The 22437-nt window shown below is 41.1% G+C and overlaps 1 protein-coding gene across 1 annotated transcript in view; it reads right to left on the reverse strand.

The window, feature by feature from the left end:
- Window positions 1–17491, reverse strand: part of scg3 (secretogranin III) — a 36447-nt gene extending 18956 nt beyond the window's left edge. The window contains exons 1-8 of the mRNA XM_080214256.1: window positions 17168–17491; window positions 16211–16263; window positions 15867–15906; window positions 14985–15203; window positions 14304–14446; window positions 11052–11213; window positions 7666–7849; window positions 5449–5565 (exon numbers count right to left, since the gene is read on the reverse strand). Coding sequence (XP_080070382.1) covers window positions 5449–5565; window positions 7666–7849; window positions 11052–11213; window positions 14304–14446; window positions 14985–15203; window positions 15867–15906; window positions 16211–16263; window positions 17168–17264 — 1015 coding nt within the window. The 5' untranslated portion in view covers window positions 17265–17491. The remainder of the gene's footprint in view (window positions 1–5448; window positions 5566–7665; window positions 7850–11051; window positions 11214–14303; window positions 14447–14984; window positions 15204–15866; window positions 15907–16210; window positions 16264–17167) is intronic.
- Between the last annotated feature and the right edge of the window lie 4946 nt (window positions 17492–22437).

A 22437-nucleotide genomic window follows, 5' to 3' on the forward strand; every position in this document is an offset into this window, starting at 1 on the left:
AGAAACAGGAGTTTGGCCTTTCGGGCCTTCTCCGCCATTCAATATGATCATGGCTGATCCTCTCAATGTCATCCCCCTGTGTTCTCCCCAAACCCTTTGACACCTTCAGAGTCTAGAAATCTATCCATATCCTTCTTAAATATATTCAGTGACTTGGCCAACACAGCGATCTGTTGGACCCTCTGAGTGAAGAAATTTCTCCTCACCTCAGTCCTAAATGGCCTAGTCCGTAGCCTGAGATTGAGACCCCTTGTCTTAGACCCTCTAACCGGAAGAAACAACATCCCTGTGTCCAGTCTGTCCAACTCTGTCAGAAATTTATATCTTTCATTTAGATCCCTTCTCATTCTTTTAATTTCCAGTGAATACAGACCCAGTTGACCCAATTTCGCCTCACGCCACAATCTTGCCATCCCAGGAAGCAGTCTGATAACCCTTTATTGCACTCCCACTATGGCAGGTATATCCTTTATTAGATAAGGAGGCCAAAACTGCGCACAGTACTCAGGATTGGTCTCACCAAGGCCCTGTACAGTTATATTAGACGCTGGTTCCGAGGAGAAATTTCTTCACTCAGAGGGTCCAACAGATCGCTGTGTTGGCCAAGTCACTGAATATATTTAAGAAGGAAATGGATAGATTTCTAGACTCTGAAGGTGTCAAAGGGTTTGGGGAGAACACAGGAGGATGACATTGAGAAGATCAGCCATGATCATATTGAATGGCGGAGAAGGCCCGAAAGACCAAACTCCTGTTTCTATGTTTATCCAAACATCCTTCCAGAGAAATATAGAAACAGAAAATGCTGGAAAAAAGTTCAGCAGCTCAGGCAGAATCTGTGGTGCGTGAGAAACAGGGTTTCATTGCTCTGATAAAAGGTTATTGACTTGAAACATTAATCCTCCTTCTCTCACTACAAACTCGATCAGACTTGCTGAATATTTCCAGCGTTTTCTGTCTTCATCTCAGACTACCAGCAACCATAGTCATTCTACTTTTATTTCAGAACCTTTAAAAAGCAAATTGTATCTTTATATATTGAGAATAGGATTTAATTTAATATGCTTGCTCATGTACTCAAATCCTTTTGCAATGAAGGCTCACATATCATTTGCCTTCCTAACTGTTTGCTGTACCTGCATACTTGCTTCCAGTGATTGTTATACAAGAACACACAGGTCCCTTTGTATGTCAACATTTCCCATTAAATAATATTCTGCCATTCTGTTTCTGCACCCAAAGAGGACAACTTCATATTTATTCACATTATATTGCGTCTGCTACATATTTGCCCACTCACTCAACTTATCTAAATCACTATGAAATCTCAGAACATCCTTCTCACCGGTTACCTTCCCATCAATTTCTGTGTCATCAGAAAACTTGGAAATAATACTTTTGGTTCCCTCCTTCAGATCATTGATGAATATTGTGAATAGCTGGGGCTCAAGCACTGATCCCTGGAGGAGTCCACTAGTCACTGCTTGTCACTTCAAAAATGACCCATTTATTCCTGCTCTCTGTTTCCTATCTGCTGCCCAATTTTCAATCCATGCCAATATATTACTCCCAATCCCATGTGCTTTAATTTTTGCACACTAACTGAGTTTGATATAAAATCATTGCAAAAATGCACTGAAGTAAATTTATTTGCACTAGAATGATTAAAAGTTAAAGTTTGTTTATTAGTCACAAGTAGGCTTACATTAACATTGCAATGAAATTACTGTGAAAATCCCCTAGTCACCACACTCAGGCACCTGTTTGGGTACACTGAGGGAGAATTTAGCATGGCCAATGCACCTAACCAGCACATCTTTCGGACTGTGGGAAGAAACCCACACAGACACGGAGACAATGTGCAAACTCCACAAAGTCAGTGAATCTAAGTTGGAAATCAAACCCAGGTCCCTGGCACTGTTACATATTTGCCCATTCACTCAACTTATTGTTTAATACGCAGTTAACCGTAGCGTCACCATGCCACCTATTAATTCTTGATAGTGAAAACTGAAAAGTTACCAAGTATAGCATAATTTTTCAGACTAATGTTCTGGGTATGTACTTGTTTCCCAAGATTTTTAAAGCAGCTTTAACTGCTGACGTCATATTGGACTGAAATTCTTGGTTTAATTTTTTTTAGCGTAGCTCTTGCACTGTCACTGTTACTTGTATTATATATGTCAAGAACTCTATCATTAATACCTTGATGAAGTATCCATCGTTATCCTGTACATTTAGCACCTCAAATGACACACTATTAAACCAGAACTCTGTTCATTTATATCTAATTACATCTCAAATTGCTGAATTGTGCTGTATTTGATGCCTCATTCTCTGACTTTTTATTGCATTCCCTGGGCTCTGTCTTCACTCACATTTTGTTCCTTTCTCATGTCAATGACCGTGGCAGCTAATCATCCAATTCCATCCTCTTAACAAACCATTTTGGTCGACATTCATCACAGTGCTTCAGAAACATGCCTTCAGCCTGGACATGCCCCCAAATCCTCAATCACTATCATTTGATTTTTTTTCTTTGTGAAGGCGGAAAAGGAAATTATAGTTCTTCCAATTTTTCAGACATACTTCATTTGTGTCTCTTACAAATATATCCAGCAGCGAGTGACATTCACCTCTGAAGATTTGCTGTTGAGTATTTGTTTCTATCAAGCATTCCTGGCTTTATTATTTCATCTAACTTCATTTCTCTTCCATTTCCAAGATGCTTTTATGCAAACTGTTTCTTTTACTCTCAACCACTCTTAATTCCACCTTAAATTAAAGTGTGCTGAAGCACTGATCTTGTACCTGAGAATGCTTTTCTGACGTTTCCTTCGTGCAACTAAGAAACATTTTGCCATCTGATGGACAATCCCTTTCTCACCTTTTGTCCCCAATCTATTTCTCTTGATTGCAACAGTTTTATTTCTCTGTTTTTTATCAGTTTTGTTATGATTGAGAGTCCCGGACAGCTTGGCCTTTGTTGCTCCTTCTAAAGCTGCAATCATACAGACTCAAGCTCCCCATGGCATGAAATTGAAACCTTGGTGCTTTGGTTGTTGCACTTAGTTTTTTACTGGGCTCCAAAGCTGTCATATGAACTTGTGTACAAACAAACCAATTCGGAGCAGGAGTTGCCACTTGGCCCCTCCATCCTGCCCTGCCATTCATTAAGATCATGGCTGCTCTGATTGTGGTCTCAATTCCACAATCTGCCTACCCCCAATTAACTTTTGCCCCCTTGCTAGTTAAGGGTCTATCTTAAAAATATTCACTGCCTTAAAAATATTTAATGACTCTGTAGTCACTGTTTTCCGGGGATGAGAGTTCCAAAGACTCACCGGAAATAAAACTCTTCTTTGTCTCTCTCTTTACCTTCCTTAATATTTCCTCTTAAAATCCCCCAGTGGTTAAATCAGTCATTGGAACCCTACTGATTTGTCTTGCCTTCAGTACAATTTGAGCTGGCCTTTGTACCATTTGCAATACAAACTTAAATGCACAATGAAAGAGTTCTGATAACTTTTATTTAGAAGATTTTAGGATGAGTTAAACTAAGCAGAAATAAGGGAGACCATTCTGCCCATTTTAACCTGATAATCCACAAAAAAACTTACATGCCCACCTCATCGGGTGGAATCTTTCAGCCGTGCTCGCCCCAAGACTGGAAAATCCAGCCCAAGGTCAACGGACATCTTGCCTCAAGACAGGAAAATTCTGCCCATCATGTTATCTATTGTATCTTGAGTGAATCTCAGGTTTTGCTCTTTGCTATTCTACTCTTGCCAACCATCACAAGTGTTAAAATCATGGAATTCTTACAGTGCAGAGGGAGGCCATTTGGCCCATTGGGTCTGCACCAACTCATACCCAAGCTGACCCTGTAACCCCATGTATTTACACTGAAAATCCCCCTAACCTATTTATCTTGGGACACTAAGGGATAACGTAGCACGGCCAATCAACCCTGTCTGCACATCTTTGGAGTGTGGGCTGGAACCAGAGCACAGAGGAAACCCATTCAGACATGAGGAGAACATACAAACTCCACACAGTCACCCAAGGCTGGAATTGAACCCAGGTCCCTGATGCTGTGAGACAGCAATGCTAACGACTATGCCACTGTGCCACCCCAACTCATTTCCACTCTTGACCACTCTTTTCCTGCAGATGTTATTCATATCTCTTCTCTGAATTATCCTATTGGCTTACATAATTTAGTTTAGAAATATAATTGAACTCTCTGCTTGCCGCATTTTAAGATATACTTCTAGAATGCTGATGTAAGAAAGAAGACATCCATGTTTGATTGAGGATATTTTGGGAAATGGTATCCAGTTTTCTAAGTTTAGGACTTTAACAGCATCCACTACAATGGAATTGTAGCATCGCTTATCAAAACACCAGCTGGACGTAAACCTCGCAGTCTAAGTTTAGGAAATGAGAAAGGATCTTTCAATCCATTCAGCCTTCTCCTGTAAACAGACTGTACACAATAAACACCGGCAATTTAATCTCCAGAGAGAAGTAAAAATGTTAAAGTGGAAACTGTCTGAAACTTCTACCTGACCCTCAAAAGCAATTGAACAAGAACCCATCAGATTAATACGATCACCGCAGAGTTTGAAACCAGTCATAGAGAAAATGCAACATTACATCAGTCACATTAATGTTCCATTACATATTTGATCATTAGGCCCATGGAGAAGTTTTTTTTATTCATTCATGGAAAGAGCTGGTGGGATTTTCTGCCCATTCTCACCCCAAGACTGGAAATCCCCGGCCCAGGTCAATGGACCTTTACGTGATCTGTATCCCCCCACTATGGTTTCTGTGGCAAATGGGTTGGGAAAATTCTGCCCAGGAAGTCACTGACAGGGCCAGCATTTATTGCCCATCTCAAATTACCCTTGAAGGGGGCATTTAAGAGTTAACTATATTGCCATGGGACCTGAGTCACATATAGTCCAGGCCAGGTAAGGGTGGCAGATTTTCTTCCCAAAAGGAAAGATGTTGGTTAGCCGAATGGGTCTTTATAACATCAATAATAATTTCATGGTCATCCTTAGACTTTTTAAAATTCATTTATGGGACATGGGTGTCACTGGCTGGCCAGTTTATTGTCTATCCCTAATTGCCTGATGGCAGTTGAGAGTCAACCACATTGCTGTGGCTCTGGAGTTCACATGTAGGCCAGACCGGGGTAAGGACGGCTAATTTCCTTCCCTAAAGGACATTAGTGAACCAGATAGGTTTTTCTGACAATGGTTTCATGGTCATCAGTAGATTCTTAATTTCAGATATTCAAATTTCAGCATCTGCTATGGTGGGATTCGAACCCAGATCCCTAGTGTGTTATTCTGAGTCATTCCTAGTGACAATAGCAATACATTATTGCCTCCCCTTATTGTAGTAATGTAGTTTATGTACTAAATTTATTCTTACCCAAGTATGAAACACCTTCTTCAGGTGTTATAGTTCCATATTTCACCATCATCTTCACAAAATCGATTAAAGTCTTCATTATAGTTATTAATGTTTCTTTCTCCTTTGCATCTTGCTCTGTGATAACGAGAGATTATTAGATGTGCTGTGTAATACTTGTATTTAACATTTGCTTTCAACAGACCAATGAACATAATAATGTTCATTGAAAATGCACATCTCAATATTTTGAACAGAACAGGGATGGTCTGATTGAAGTGAATTAATTGTTTTTGACTCTTGTTCTCCATTTTTTTTCAGCAATTGAATGATATGAATACTGCCCCTATAAATAATGAGAGGTCACATGACACCAGGTTATAGTCCAATAAATACAGGCCAGCATTTATTGCCCATCTCTAATTACCTTGAAGAGGGCATTTAGGAGTCAACCACATTGCTCTGGATATTTATAACAATCAATAATAATTTCATGGTCATCCTTAGACTTTTAATTTCCTATTTATTTATTCATTTGTGGGACATGGGCATCGCTGGCTGGCCGGCATTTATTGCCCATCCCTAGTTGCCTTACAGCAGTTGAGAGTCAACCACATTGCTGTGGCTCTGGAGTACCATGTAGGTCAGACCAGGTAAGGACAGCAGATTTCCTTCCCTAAAGGACAATCACAAGTTTTCAAAACATTCACCTGACGAAGGAGCAGAGCTCCGAAAGCTTGTGATATGACATAAACCTGTTGGACTAGAAGCTGGTGTTTTGTGACCTCCCATCTTCTCACCTCAGTCCAACGCTCACATTATAAATAATATGATGTAGAATATTGGTTCACAAAACAATATATTACTTACAATTCCTTGCTACTAAAACTCATTTGTAACAATTAGCCAAACTCACCCAGGCATTTTCAGATTGACAGCTGTCAGAACTTCCTTGCTACAAAAGATGAATTCAGTAATTCCTGGATTAAATGCTACTGTATCACTGTCACTGTTGGAAACCTAGTTTTACAGTTGTGACACTATAATCTGATATTAATATCAGATGGCATTAATAATTAAAGTAACAATCTGAGTTCTGAGATTAAACTAATGGGCTGGAATTTGTAGAAGGCAGTGAAAGAATGGCGCTAGCCAGGATTCCCTCTTGCACTTTCCCATAGATTTGTGGATTCTTGGTCTGGGTGTTCCTGTCGGACAGCAGACAGATATACAGCAATTCTTGGGGCAATGCGGGATCTGTCTGAACAGACCAAATAACTGTACATCTGCCTAGTCAAGTGAGGTTGAAGAATTGTTAGTAAACAGCGCAGGGTGTGAACTGGGGTGGCAGTTGTAATGTTTCAGTGTTACATCAAATACAGAAAGCAAAAGAAAGATTTGATTAAGAAAGGGAAAGAAAGAAAAATTGAAGAAAAAACATTTTTAAATCTCCGACAATAATTAAAATCTGAGGGAATGAGACTCCACACTTCTAAAGGTTAATTTTCAATAGCAGGATTTTGACAATATTTAAGACTTCGAATGCCACCAAAATTTGTATATGCAAAAGGAGTTTTGTTTTAAAGATGTCATAAATGGACATCCTTCTCTGAAAGCCTTTTTAATATCACTAGTTTAAAATCAAATTACTGTAGAAATATGTAAGAGCACATCTCATAAGACTAATTAATACAATGTTGTAAATTAAACTTCAATACAATGAAAAACTAAAAAAAAGTTACACTGGAATTAATAATTTGTAATGTTTTCTGGTGAATTTAGTGTGTGTATAATGGGAAAATATAGCAACATTGTGTCGCTCTATGTATTTCAATAATGAATTTCTGGTAAGATATCATTCTCACACAGCTTTTTGGAGGAGCAGTGATCGATAGGCTGGATAACTGGTTAATTGTGCGGAGTGATGCCAACCGCATGGATTCAATCCCCATACCAGCTGAGGTTATTTGTGAAGATTCCGCCTTCTCAAACTTGCCCCTCAGATCCTCAGGTTAAATCACCACCAATCAGCTCTCCCCCCTCAAAGGGGAGAGCAGCCTTTGGTCATCTGAGACAATGGCAACTTTACCTTTACACCTTGGACAGCAACTTCCTGATTTAACCATTGAACTGCACAGATGTATCACTGGGAATTGCTGTCTGATTTACCTGTAAAGGTGAGCACTATTAACCTCGCTGATATTTCTATCCCAAAATCTCTCTCAGTGTCTCCATTACCTGTGTTTAAACTCTTCAGTAGGTTGTAGAAGTTTGGGAAATACTGCAGGTCATCCAGATCATCAGCGGCAGAAGCACTACTTCTTTGATTCATGTTATTGGTTGAGACCCAATTGTTACCCAGAGCAGCATCGCTCTCCTCTTTCACAAGGTCATCTGCATTCTTGTTAGGTTTTCTAATTTTCTGTGGAAAGTGAGACAATGAAAAATTACATATATTCTCATAAGCATCTGCTCAGTTGAGCTGGACCATTCAGGAGCAAAATCAAAAAACACGTGCAGCACAGTGACACAGTGGCATAGTGGTTAGCACTGCAGTCTCACAGTGCCAGGGATCCAGGTTCAATTCCTGGCTTGTCTGTGCAAAATCTGTGTGTTCTCCTCCTGTCTGTGTGGGTTTCCTCCCACAGTTCGAAAGGTGTGCTGGTTGGGAGCATTGGCCGTGCTAAGTTCTCTCTCAGTGTACCCGAACAAGCACCAGAGAGTGGCAACTCAAAGATTTTCACAGTAACTTATAGAATCCTTACAGTGCAAAAGGAAGCCATTCGGCCCATTGAGTCTGCACTGACCACAACCCCATCAATGCCCAATCCCCATAACCCCACATATTTACCCTGCTAATCCCTCTAATCTATGCATCCCGATACACTAAGGGGCAATTTAGCTTGGCCAATTTACCTAACCCGTATGTCTTTGAACTGTGGGAGCAAACCGGACCACCGGGAGGAAACCCCCGAGACACGGGGAGAACGTGCAAATTCCACACAAACAGTGACTCAAGCTGGGAATTGAACCCAGGTCCCTGGAGCTGTGAGGCAGCAGTTCTAACCACTGTGCCACCGTGCCACCCACTTCATTGCAGTGTTAATGTAACCCTACTTGTGACACCAATAAGTTAATTTTAAACTTCAAACATGTTTTGCACATAAAGGGTGATAAGACATTAGTAACGTCATCCACCAAAAGGCAGTGGATACTGGGACAGCTGGAACTATCAAGATTGAATGAAATCGATTTCCTGTGGCCAACACATTCTGTGTTGGGTTGGGAATTTACATTGGCTGATTTAATTTGTTCTTCCCAAGTCCCTGCCTGAGAAGTAGATATTTGCGAAGGAGATTGCATAACACCCAAAAATATAGTTTTGAGGAGGTGGTTGCTTCCTTGCTTCCTTAAGTTAACACATACAAGAGTGGTATTAATTAGTGAACATATAACAAAATGGTGGCATTTAGGTTCATTTCAGAGTTTCCCATTGAAATGAATTCTTGATGTTGACCCAGATAAGCCATCAGTAATGATGATTCTCCGTTTAGAGGAGCTGAGGACTGAAGGAATGAAGAACAAAGACTGGCTCTTGGCTGTTAGTTTAAAAAGTGAATTAGTAAAATCCTGAAAACAACAACCACTCATTCTCTGTCTCGAACTGTAGTCTGGCTTGGAAAGCATAAACAAGTGTAGTATATTTTCAGTTTCCTTTTTTTTGAAGATATGATAGTGTAACTCCTGTTTGATGGGGACTGCAGATGGAAGGTAATCCAGTGTCTGTAGTTCTTTGAATGGTAAATATAAATATATAATACAGCTCATGCTATAATTAATGTCTTATTTTGAAAATAAAACAAGGGCATTGCATGTGTATTTTTTTCCTTGCTGGATGCATTTTTGAGCTACATTGAACAGAGTTCCCATTTAGAAACGCAACAAGTTCTGAAATCTTTTCACCTGAAGGTATGTCACAAGAATGAGTCATGCATCAACATTCTCTCCACCTCTACGAGGAGGCACTTGTGTCCGCTCACCAGCTAGCTGCAGTCATTTGGCTTAGAAAAGGACTTCTATTGGTGGTGATATCATGAATCCTTGTCCTTTTGGTCTCATCATGCAGTATTTTGGTGCTGCAGTTTGCCTGTCTGCCACAACATAGCTGAACTGAACTTTAATGCGACAAGTTAAGAAAACAAAGAACTCACATTGAAATAGCATATCCCCAATGTCAGGATATCCAGGATTGTGTCACAACTGAATTATTATGAATAATAAGCATTTTGTTTCTGCAATGTGGTCATTGTTGAAGGGAAACTTGGAAGACAATTTTCTAATATCAAGATCCCAGAATCATTGAATCCTTACAGTGCAGAAGAAGACCACTTGGCCCATCGAGTCTGCACTAACTATAATTCCACCCAGGCCCTATGCCTGTAACCCCATGTATTTACCCTTCTAATTCCATGACACTAAGGGGCAATTTAGCATGGCCAATCAACATAACACAAACATCTTTGGAGAAGCGGCATAAGTCGGCAGAAAAGGGGGAAGATGATGGTGTAGTGGTATTGTCACTGGCCTAACAATCCAGGGTTATTGCTCTGGGAACCTGGGTTTGAATCCCACCACAGCAGGTGGTGAAATTTGAATTCAATAAAATCTATAAGGCATTTTAAAAAGTCCAGTGATGACCATGAAACCATTGTCAATTATCACAAAACCCATCTGGTTCACTAATGTCCTTTAGAAAACCAAATGTGCTGCCCTTACCTGCTCTGGCCGACATGTGACTCCAGAGCCACAGCAATGTGGTTGACCCTCAACTGCCCTCTGAAATGCCTAGCAAGCCACACAGCTCAAGGACATTTAGGGATGGGCAATAAATGCTGGCCCAGCCGAGGACACCACATCCCATGAATGAATAATAAAACCAAAATCTGCTTTGGTGATGTTAGTTAAGGACTATCAAGAAAACTCTGCACTGTAGGGGTTCTATTATTTCTATGACTGATCAATACCCCTCCAAAGAGAGCAGCTTTTAGATGAAGAGATTGTCTTAGGAGGAAACATGAAGCTGGTTACGCCTAAATTCATTGGAGTTTAGAGGAATGAAAGGTGATTTTATTGAAACATGCAAGATTCTGAAGGGGATTGTAAGGTGAGATGCTGAAAGGGTTTTACACCTTATGGGGAAATCCATACTGTTGGCAGCTTAATTTCAGAACTATTTAAAAGGGAGATTAGGAGGAATTTCTTTTCTCGGAGGCTCAAGAATGTTTGGAGTTTTCTGCTGTGCACTCTGGGTCACTGAATATACTCAAGGCTGAGATAGATTTTTGAACTACAATGGGAGTCAGGGGTTAGAGGGAACAGGTAGCAATTTGGAGTTAAGTCAAAGATCAGATCAGCTGTGATATGATTGAGTGGCAGCTCGTGCTGAAGGAACAGTCAGCCAAACTTCCTGTGTTCATGTTAGTATTAGCATGTTAGTAGTGACCTGACCACATAATGATCGAACCTGTTCAGTCTGGGTTGAAGGTAAATATAGCCCTCTTGATGGAGAATACGCTCCACTCAGACAAGGGAAGTAAATTTATAATTTGCTTTTATGAACTTGCCATTCTCTCCTCTTCTCTTTCATTCACATCATCGTCCACCTTCATACTCGGGTAATCAATATTTCCAGCCTCCACTTCATTCTTACTAGCTTCATTGGCAATAAGTTGTTGCAAAGCTGCTGCTACCTCATCCTCCAGATTGTAAGCTTGACTTTCTGTTATCTGGAACAAGAACATATGAGATTATAATCAGCATAAATAAGTAGCGAGTATAACAATAATGTTTCATTTTCTCTTTTTGTCTAACTACGCTGCTCTCACCCCCAAAAATAAAACACTGGTTCCTGTTGTACAGCTCCAGAGCCAATTGGCATCCTCTAATACTCTAGTCAAATGACCTTTCTTCATCTGGAGGGTTAGTTAAGGCTTGAACATCTATTTGACCATAAAGGACATATTATTGAAGCCTGAATCTCTTAGAACCATAGAATCTCTACAGTGCGGAAGGGGCCATTCAGCCCATTGAGTCTGCACTGACTCTCTGACACAGTATCTCACCCAGGCCCATCACCCTGCCCTATCCCCGTACATTTACCATGGCTAATCTATCTAACCTACACATCTTGGGACACTAAGGGGTAATTTAGCATGACCAATCCACCCAACCCGCACATCTTTGGACTGTGCGAGGAAACCAGAGTACCCGGAGGAAACGCGTGCAAACATGGGGAAAACATACAAACTCCACACAGTCACCCGAGGCTGGATTTGAACCTGGGTCCCTGGCGCAGGGAGGCTGCAGTGCGAACCACCATGTCATCCTAAACATTCCCTCCCAACATTCACATTTTCTCAGATAGTGATCATAATGGGGAATCATGAGTAATCTTCCTGCTCCTATTTATGCAGAGAGCAGCAAGTGAATTTTAGATCTTCCTGGTTGACAGAATTCAGTGTTACATAGGATGAAATATTGACTGACTGGGGGGGAGAGGAAGTAAGTAAGGAGTTCCAGTTAAATTGAAGGGTTCAGATAAAGTTACAGTGTGGTGGAAAACATTCCTTAAAATCTGTACTAAACTAGGTTACAATTCAAACTATTATTATACATTGCAGATGACATAAAATCAATGTTTGTAGTGTTTCTGATATTTAATAGAACTCTGCCTGAAAACAAAGTCAAGAAAATACCAGTTGCAACATACACACAACCTTTTAAAATAAGGTTAAAGAACAAGCAAGGGGCACAGATCACCAGGAAGAAACGACAGCAATTAAAATGGTAAAACTCCAGTAAATATAAAGACAAAGGCATTCCATAGCGGATGAAGAAAGGTAACTGAACAATCTCACCAGGAGGACCCAGAAATCAGGAGAAACGTAAGAGAGAAATAGAAACACAAAGGAACGGAATTCTTTTTCCTCTTTGACCATTGGACCTTCCATCTTTATATCCGTATGTGCAGACACTGTTTATTTCTACACTTTTATTAATTCTATATGTTTATGCAGGCAGAAAGAGCCACACAAAAACTCTAACTTGCAAATAATAAAGAAGCATTCTTTCTCTAGAAACGCAAGTGATATGCATTTCTGTCTGGGAAATTTCATTCCATCTCCTTTAGGTTGACATTAATCTCTCTACCACCACCCCGCACCCCCCATCCTGCCCTCAAATAACTATATTTATCCTTTTATAAGACCCTTGTCAGGCCCCACTTGGAGTACTGTGCGCAGTTCTGGTCGCCTCACTATAGGAAGGATGTGGAAGCTATTGAAAGGGTGCAGAAGAGATTTACAAGGATGTTGCCTGGATTGGGAGGCATGCCTTATGAAGATAGGTTGAGGGAGCTGGGACTCTTCTCCCTGGAGAGGCGTAGGTTGAGAGGCGACCTGATAGAGGTTTATAAAATGTTGAGAGGAATACATAGGGTGGATTCTCAGAGGCTATTTCCCCGGGTTGAAATGGTCGCTACGAGAGGACACAGATTTAAGGTGCAGGGAAGCAAGTACAGAAGTGATGTTAGGGGTAAGTTTTTCACTCAGAGGGTGGTGAGTGAATGGAATCGGCTGCCGTCAGTGGCGGTGGAGGCGAACTCGCTGGGGTCTTTTAAAAGACTTCTGGATGAGTATATGGGATTTAATGGGATTGGGGGTTTTAGATAGGTCTATAGATTGGTAGGTGTTGATGTGATTGGCGCAACTTGTGGGCCGAAGGGCCTGTTTGTGCTGTAGTGTTCTATGTTCTATGTTCTTTGTTCTATCCTGTACTGCTAAAAATTTCCACTTGATAAAAATATAAAATAGAAACAGAAAGTGCTGGAAAAACTCAGCAGATCTGGCAGCATCTGTGGAGAGAGGAATGGTGTTAATCCTTCCAGGGCAAAATGACCTTTCTTTAAAGAACTTTCTTCAGCACTTTTTAAAAAAATTCAGATTTCTTGCATCCATGGTATTCTGTTTTTATAATAAAAATGTAATCTGCCTTCATTCTATAAATGAAGCAATCCACCATTTTGAAAGACTTGATGTACGATGAGCATCAGAGCACTCTGGAGCTGTACTCAATGCAGCTTAGAAGGATGACAGGGGATCTCATTGAAACTTACAGAACACTGAAAGGATTGGATAGAGTGGATGTGGGGAAGATGTTTCCATTAGGAGAGACTAGGATCTGAGGGAATAGCATCAGAGTAAAGGGACGAACCTTTAGAACCGAGGTGAGGAGGAATTTCTTCAGCCAGAGGCTGGTGAATCTGTGGAATTCCTTGTCACAGAAGGCTGTGGAGGCCAGGTCATTGAGTGCATTTAAGACAGAAATAGATAGGTTCTTGATAGGTAAGGGAATCAAAAGTTACACTGAAATGATGGGAGAATGGGGTTGAGAAACACATCAGCCATGATTGAATGGCAGAGCAGACTCGATGGGCTGAGTGGCCTCATTCTGCTCCTTGTAGCCTTTGGCCTTTCCTAACCTGCAACCCATGGAATTCAGCTGTTAATTAAATAACATCTCTTCTAAGGTTTTAGATGTATGGCCATGACATTTGTCTTCAAAGAATGCCTCATTTATTCTCAATTTTTATATTAAATATGATTCTCTTGCAATTATTGGTCCCTATCCTTGGGGCACATGTGGTGCCTCAGTGATCCAGAAGAATGGCATTGAGTCGTTCACCCGAGTGGATGTAAGATTATTCTATTATCCAGTTCTTGTTCTCTGCCTGTATGATGAGTAGATGGTAAAATGTGTTGTCTTGTTTGATAACAAAAAACATGTTTAGAATTGTTGGTGTAGCTTCAGGCACCTACCAGTCCCAAGTTTAGGAGCTTAGAGACGATTCTATCAAAAACCCCTCTATCATTTTCTTCATAAATCCTGTTGGCGATCTTCTGGACAATGTCTTCAGCTGTTAAAGGTGTCCCGTCCAGTTGGTGAAGACCATCGGGGTCATCTGCAAGGGTAAATATCATTGGGTCATAATAATGTTTTAAGGTTTTGAGTTTGCTTTAAAATTCATGCAACAATAATGATGAACCTATGACATTCAAACACATTGTTCCTAAAAGTTAGGTCAGATCTGTGTGGAACCAATTTATTTAATTTATTTAAATTTTATTTATTAATGTCACAAGTCAGCTTACATTAACACTGCAATAAAGTTACTGTAAAAATCCCCTAGTTGCCACACTCTGGCATCTGTTCAGATAAATGAAGGAGAACTTGGCACGGCTAATATATCTAACCAACATATCTTTTGGACTGTGGGAGGAAACCAGAGCACCAAGAAGAAACCCATGCAGACACAGGGAGAACATGCAGACTCTGCACAGACAGTGACCCAAGCCGGGAATCAAACCCAGGTCACTGGTGCTGTGAAGTAGCAGTGCTAACCACTGTGTCACCAGACCACCCATTGTGGCACAGTGGCACCAAATGTGTTCCACACAAGGGGAAGGAAGGCAAAAAGAAAATTCATAAAATAGCAAGACCTTCATCTTTGTAATCCATTGCATTTTTGGTGGAATCGCCATAGTCCTCTGCTAGTCTTCTGCTTTTGGTTGAATCACTGTTGCCAGAGGTAGGTGAGGATGCACCCAGGGTGTTTCCTGTAGCCTGGTCTCTCTTCTGACTCCTTTCTTTCTCAGCCAAGGACTTGAGCAGAAGAAAATCATCTGCAGCCGAATCATTCAGTTGCAAGGCTCTGTTCTCTGGAAGGATAACAAATGGATGTGGTGGCAAAATGTGGAAAATAGCCAAGGAAGCAGCTACCTGTGACACATGAGTTATGTAATCAACACAGCGAAAAGAATAGCAGTGTCCTGAATTTATATAACGCTTTCAACATTCCACTGATTGGCACTAGGGAAGAAACTGAAGTATGGAGGGTGGGATTAGTGGGGTTCGGTTGGGAAGATGTGTTTCTGAGTTTTTTTTTAGAAAGAGGCAATAAAAGAATAGAAATGTAAAGGGGTTTCAAACGAATTGAGCTTAAACTGGTGAAGTCAAAAAAGAGAAGGCTGGATAAACTCAAAGGGCAAAAGAGAGAAAAACACAAAATTGTACAAGTTATATGGATCCAAACCTTAACTGTTTCCCTCTCCACACACGCTGCCAGACCCACTGAGTTTATCCAGCATTCTCTCTTTCTATTTGAAGTTTTCAGTATTTTGCTTTTATTCCGGTGAAGGGGAAGGGCCGGAGAATAAAAGGATGTGATATTGGGCGTAAGACTGGAAGAATTTGCAAAGATGTAGGGGCAGGATGAGGCGTATTAGTTATGGACTTGTGCTATCCGTTTTAGGTTTTTGGAGCAAACGGCTGACTTCTGTCTGTCAACCCCGTGCAAAATCTTTATAAAAAACAGAATTAACCTGTTTGTGTTGACTGGCTGCTCCGTCCGGCTTCAGCAATCTGGAGCGAGACAAAAAAAAACATTTCAAAAGTGAATATTAACATTACCTTCCGGATAAGTTGCTCCAAATCCACTTGGAGAGAATTAACACCAAAAGGTTCAGATTCAGATTCACGCATTATAATACCCTGACTCCACTTACCCACAAATATCCCAAAATGACGAGGTTTGAATTGGACTAAACCTTGCAACACACTCGCTAACACCTTCAATGAAACGATAAAGACTGTTTTGGTGAAAATATAACTCACATATCGGGGTTTGTTTCTTGAAGCAATGTGTTATAATGTTAAAATCACTGACCTGTTCCTCTACCGGTTTTTCCGCTGACAATTCCCGATTGTATTCAGCTTTGTCTGAAATAAATGGAAGAAGCAATGATTTTATCTGTGATTGAGATAAAGCAAATGCTCCTTTATGAGCTCTCCACCTTTCAGACTGATTATTAAATGAGCAACATTTATTGACAGCAGGAACATCTGGAACGCTGACACTTAAAAATCTGATTTCAGCCAATTTCTACCAATTGTTTGACAATGAATTTTTTCTCAGCAAGTTCCAGTCTGCCTCACCAGCAAGTGTGGCGGTTAGCTTTATTGCAGGCTATTGGATTGTACTGTAACAGCATTATTGATGAAGACACACAGATTGGCAGCATTGCTTGACATGGAATCGTTTCATCATTAGAAAATAACTATTTTCAGGTCAAGATTTGAGAAGCTCTTGTTCCATCCATTCATGCACCAGTGGCCCCAGTCCACACTCAATGCTGAAGTTGCATGGCAATACTAACCTTTTTATTTAACTTCTTTAATAATGTGGGGGGAAATATCTCTAACCTCACCTCGGGAAAAAGCTCCGTTAATGTTTCTTAACAATCCTGGAGGCTGCGGTTGAAATCTTCGCGAAGTAGTTGCCGAGACCCGAAACAGATTCTAGTAACTGCAACCTCAACATTGGGTGGAGCAGTCTGTACATTTATTGTGATAAAATCGGACAAATTGGAAATCTTAGCAACAACGCCCCCCCCCCCTGCCATACACACACACCCCTTACCCCATCCAATCCAACCCCATTTACAACAGTGTCAGAATCTGACACAAATATAGTTGCAGGAAAGAATATTGAACTGGGAGACCAAATTGAGCTCAACTGCGGTCTTTTTAAGATATGAGATGGTCTAAGTACACACCCGGGTGCATCAGGAATGTGTGTGTGTGTGTATGTGCGTGTGGTGTTTTTTGCTTGCATTGGACCTACCTTTCAGTCCTGCAGGTGTAGGGAATGCCTGGATCTGGGATGACAGCAGTGAGAGCGCCTGGAGACAGAGTGCCAACGCTGCATATTTGGAAGTCATTGTTGGAGAAAGAGTGGGCCAGGAGCCGGGGGTAAGAAGGTGCTGATCTCGACGTCCTTTGCCGGGAGCTCTCCAGCACTCTGACCGCCTCTGGGGCTGCGGGTGAACCGGCTGTGGCTTTCAGCACCTTGGAGAGCGCAGCGAGACTCTGTAGCTGCGGCTGGTGGAGAGGGCTCGGTGCTGGGAACTGCTCTCTCTCTCTGACAGCTTCCAGAGGGCTGGACTCAAATCCACTCCTGTGCGTCAGCCCGCTGTCTACATGCGTCACTCCACATTACAAATAACGCCCCCCTCCCTCCAAAGACTCCAAAACAAGCGATCCGATGTTTCCATTTCATCCCCAGTGCCTCGACAGCAGGAGATTTCCTGAGCTCTTTCATTACGGTCTTTCCCCCACAAAAGGCACCGAATCCCCAACAATTCCAGCCTCATGCGTAAATCATTCAAACAAGGAGATGTTTTAAAGATAGCACCGCTCTCTTGCTCATTGTTCCATTGACACAGATTAGCAGAACGATGATTAATGTCTATAGGCCCCCCATTTCCGAAGAAAATCTCAATATCCGGCTGCCATCCCTGAATGGAGATCTGTAGCAGGAAAGAATAAAAGGGATGAGGTATTGGGATTCTCCTGAAATCCCTCTTTTATCCAGAGCTCATTGTAATGTTCCAACACTCGTAATACATAAATCATTCAACTTCTTTTCTGCGCGTATCCTAGAATATTTTAAGTCTCATTTTACGCACATGCGAGAGCTTTTTTGAGTCTTATTTGTTGCTTATAATAAAACAAAATTAAAACATTGCTAGGAATCTGAAGTTAAAAACCTCTGAATAAATTTGCACTCAAGTGGTTCAGGCGGTATCGGTGGAGAGACAAACGGGGGTGGGGGGAATAACGTTTCTGTCGACCTCATTTCATCTGAAATGGAAAGAATTAGAAATGATTTTTTTAAATCAATGCTAATTTCAGTGCGAAGGCGGCTTTGGGAGGGAAAACAGGAGGGATAGCTGGAGGCCAAGGATGACTAACTAGATGGCAAAAGCCACTATGGTGGGAGATAAGGGTTGTCAGCGAGAGTTTGTAGCAGAGACAGTTGAAAGGTCTTTAATGGCTCGCGTTGTTTTGACTTAAGAGTATAGAGGTGTTTAATAAAGGCGCAGAAATATCCTTGTCAAATCTGAGGAAAGTCTATTTTACCAAAGAAAATCCTGCATTTTAAATGAGTACTTTCAGCAAACAATGCATTCAAAGAAAAAAGTAAAGTTTATTTATTAGCCACAAGTAAGGCTCTGCAATGAAGCCAGCGTGAAATTCCCCTTGTCGCCACATTCCAGCACCTGCTTGGGTCAATGCACGTAACCAGCATGTCTTTTAGGAGGAAACCAGAGCACCCGGAGGAAACCCACAGAGACATGGGGAGAACGTGCAAACTCCACACAGTGACTCAAGCCAGGAATCAAATCCAGGTCCCTGGCGCTGTGAGGCAGCAGTACGAACCACTGTGTCACCGTGCCCCCGCTCCCCCCCCTCCATGGAATGGAAAGATATCAAGTAGAGGCTTATGAGGCTCCATTCAGACACATAATTGGTAAAGTGGATGGAAACTGATACTTAATGTTGTGGAAAGTAAGTATTGTGAACATTGTGAAATCTATATGAGCAAAGGTTCACTACTGAGTAAAAAGAAAGTATTAGTGTGTCAGCTGATCACTGTACATTATGTATTAATGCAGTTTCCAAGACATTAGAGTGTTGTAAGGTTTTTGGAGATCCATTGAATGCAAAAAAGGGAACATATCATTAACTCTCTATGGCATTAGTGAGCCTGCACGTGGAATAGTCTCTGCATTGTTAATGGTTCAAACATAGGAAACATATTAGGTTTTAACTCAATGAGCTCCAAAAGCATACCATGAGAAGCATTTCTGCTTTAGTTTGTAGTTAGACAACTATGGGTGGCACAATGGCACAATGGTTAGCACTGCTGCCTCTCAGTGCCACTGACCTGGGTTTGATTCCTGGTTTGGGTCCCTGTTTGTGCAGAGTCTGCATTTTCTCCTCGTGTCTGCATGGCTTTCCTCCAGATGCTCCTGTTTCCTCCCACAGTCTGAAACACTTGCTGGTTAGATGCATCGGCCATGCTAAATTCTCCCTCAGTGTAGCTGAAGAGGCACCAGAGTGTGGCAACTGGGGGATTTTCACAGTAACTTCATTGCAGTGTTAGTGTAAGCCTACTTGTGACACTAGTAAAGGAACTTTAAGGGGGACTGAAGAGGAAATGATTGTGAAGGAAACTTGAACAAAATTAGGAGATACAAATCAGAAAGTCTAATTATGATATAAGAAGACAACACTTCAGACTTGGCACTATTAATATAAGGAGTAAAGAACCAGGACTGTGAATGTTATAATCAGCTTTAGCATCTTTCAATTAAGTAGAGAAATAAAGTTGAAATTCTCATTTTTTTAATTAATCTCCAATGACTTCTACAAGAAATAACTATATTCGAAAATGATCAGGTCCAGCTATCATGGGTTCCCAGACTGCACTATCTTATGGCCAGGACCACATATGAGGAGGTTGGCTTAGACAAGATAGTAGAAATTCCACCTGCATGAATCATTATCTTTAGTAGAGGAGGCAAGGCCAAGAAGCTAGAATCATTATATGCAGACTGCAGTTAAGGCTTTGTTGAAATATTTAACAATACATAGGCTGACCCTTATCTCAATAGGGAAATAATGTTAAATAATTAAGGTGCAGAAATTGAAGAATAAATGGTCTGAAGACACCAAAAATGAATTAAGCAGCTCTCTGAGCTAATTAGCTGAGAACATTGACAAGTGGAAATAATGAAATAAAAGCAAAACAAAAGTAAAAATTGTTATGGTGAGTGAAAGCATTTCCTATTCAGAATTCAAACTTTGTCTGTGTTCCTGAGGAAGCTTCTAGAATTATCTTTATTTTTGAATGGACTCTCACAAGGTGGCTAGAATAATTAACATTTGGTCTGCTGACTTTGCAAAATCAATGCAGATTATCTCAAGTTTTTGTGAAGTTCCAGGTTGAATAACTATGGCACGGGAATCCCCTGTTGAATGGACACAGTAAGAAGTCTCACAACACCAGGTTAAAGTCCAACAGGTTTATTAGGTAGTAAACGCCACTAGCTTTCGGAACACTGTTCCTTTGTCAGGTGAGTGGAGAGGAATTGAATGGACGTACCCAGAGAGCACCTCACTGTGGAATTCACACCTGCCATAATTCCTGATTCACTCCAAAGTCAATCAGTGGATCTTCCAGACTCCCTGTTCCTAAGTCTGCAATCCAACAAAAGGAGAGCTGAAGAAATCAATTATCCACAAGTGAGTGTGAAAGACACCAATCTAACTCAAATTGCATCACAAAGGCTTTTAGCTTTAATCCATCTGACTGGACACTGGATGGTTATCATGTGATTAAAACTGGCTTGAGATAAGGAGTTTTATTATCTCAAGACTCAGAAGGAACTGGGCAGTCCGCAAAGAACACCACAGCAGAGTATTGACTGCAGACGAAGTCAGCAGCTCTGAAATGTTTTTACACTTGGAGGTGGTACTATCTTAAAAAGCCTCTTAGACTGACACCCAAATCTGAGTCCAAATACAAAGAAATTGGATTTTCTGATGCAATAACCACAAATGTCCAAATTTTTGACATGCTGATCATTCAGCTCTTTGAGGGGATTCTGCAATTATCTTCATATCTGACTCTAACTATCTGAACTCATCTAAACTCCAATTCAGGAGTGGAAAACACTATTTATAGGCAGTAAATAAGTGTTATCCTACAATTAGCCTGACATTTGACTATGAACGATGAAAGTTTTTGTTTAGAACTTGTAAAAGTACGCTATTCTCTATAACAGTATTTTTCTAAAGTTTTTGTGTGAGTGCTGAGTGATTGGATAGTGTTCAGGATTTCAAGTTGAATGTGTGAATAATCATCTCTCAGTATTCTGGGATAGATCCTGTCTGGCCCTGGGGACCTTTTTCAAAACCTCCAGTGCCTCCTCTCTCTTTATTGCACATGTCCTAGAATGGCAACATCCTCCTTTCTATGCTCACCCTCCACTTCATCCTTCTCTTTTAGGAATACTGATATAAAGTGCTCTTTAAGGACCTCACCTACCTCATCTCACTCCACTGTCTTTGAATGGACCTACCCTTTCCTTAGCTACTCTCTTCCTACTTATATATGCATAAAAACATTGGGATTCTCCTTAATCCTGCCTGCCAGGGATCTTTGATGGCCCCTTTTTGCCCTCCGAAATCCCTGTTCTTTCCTGTTAGTTTTGTATTCTTCAAGGACCTTACCTGTTTTCAATTTCCTGTAATTTATATATGCCTCCTTCTTCTTTTTCACTGAGCTCACAATTTCTCTCTGGTCATCCAGGATTCCTGACTCTTGCCATCTTCATCCTTCCTTTTTACAGGGACATGCGGTGAGGTGCTGGCCTAGTGGTGTTATTGCTAGACTATTAATCCAGAAACTCAGCTAATGTTCTGGTGACCTTGATTTGAATCTTGTTATGGCAGATCCTGGAATTTGAATTCAATAACAAAAATCTGGAATTAAAAATCTATTGCTGACCATGAATCTGACCATTGTCGATTGTCGGAAAAAAACCAACTGGTTCACTGATGTCCTTGAGGGAAGTAGATCCGTAGGTCCTTATCCGATCTGGCCTACATGTGACTCCAGAGCCACAGCAATGTGGTTGACTCTCAGCTGTCCTCCAGGGGCAACTAGGGATGGGCAATAAATGCTGGCCAGCCAGCAACGCCCATGTCCCACGAAGTGGAGATACTGGTGTTGGACTGGGGTGGGCACAGTAAAAAGTCTCACAACACCAGGTTAAAGACCAACAAGTTTGTTTGGAATCACTCACTCACCTGAGGAAGGAGCAGCACTCCAAAAGCATGTGATTCCAAATAGACCTATTGGACATTAACCTGGTGTTGTGAGACTTCTTACTGTGTCCCGTGAATGGACATAAAAAAAACTTGGACTGTGGGAGGAATCCAGAGACCCGGAGGAAACCCACTTGTGACATTAATAAATAAAGGTTCTCACTCTGTGCTGCTGGCTGTGGGGGACGCAGTGAGAAGCCTCACACCAGGTTAAAG

Source organism: Carcharhinus amblyrhynchos, chromosome 28 (assembly GCF_965287045.1).
Source record: "Carcharhinus amblyrhynchos chromosome 28, sCarAmb.v2.hapA, whole genome shotgun sequence".
Classification (NCBI taxonomy): domain Eukaryota; kingdom Metazoa; phylum Chordata; class Chondrichthyes; order Carcharhiniformes; family Carcharhinidae; genus Carcharhinus; species Carcharhinus amblyrhynchos.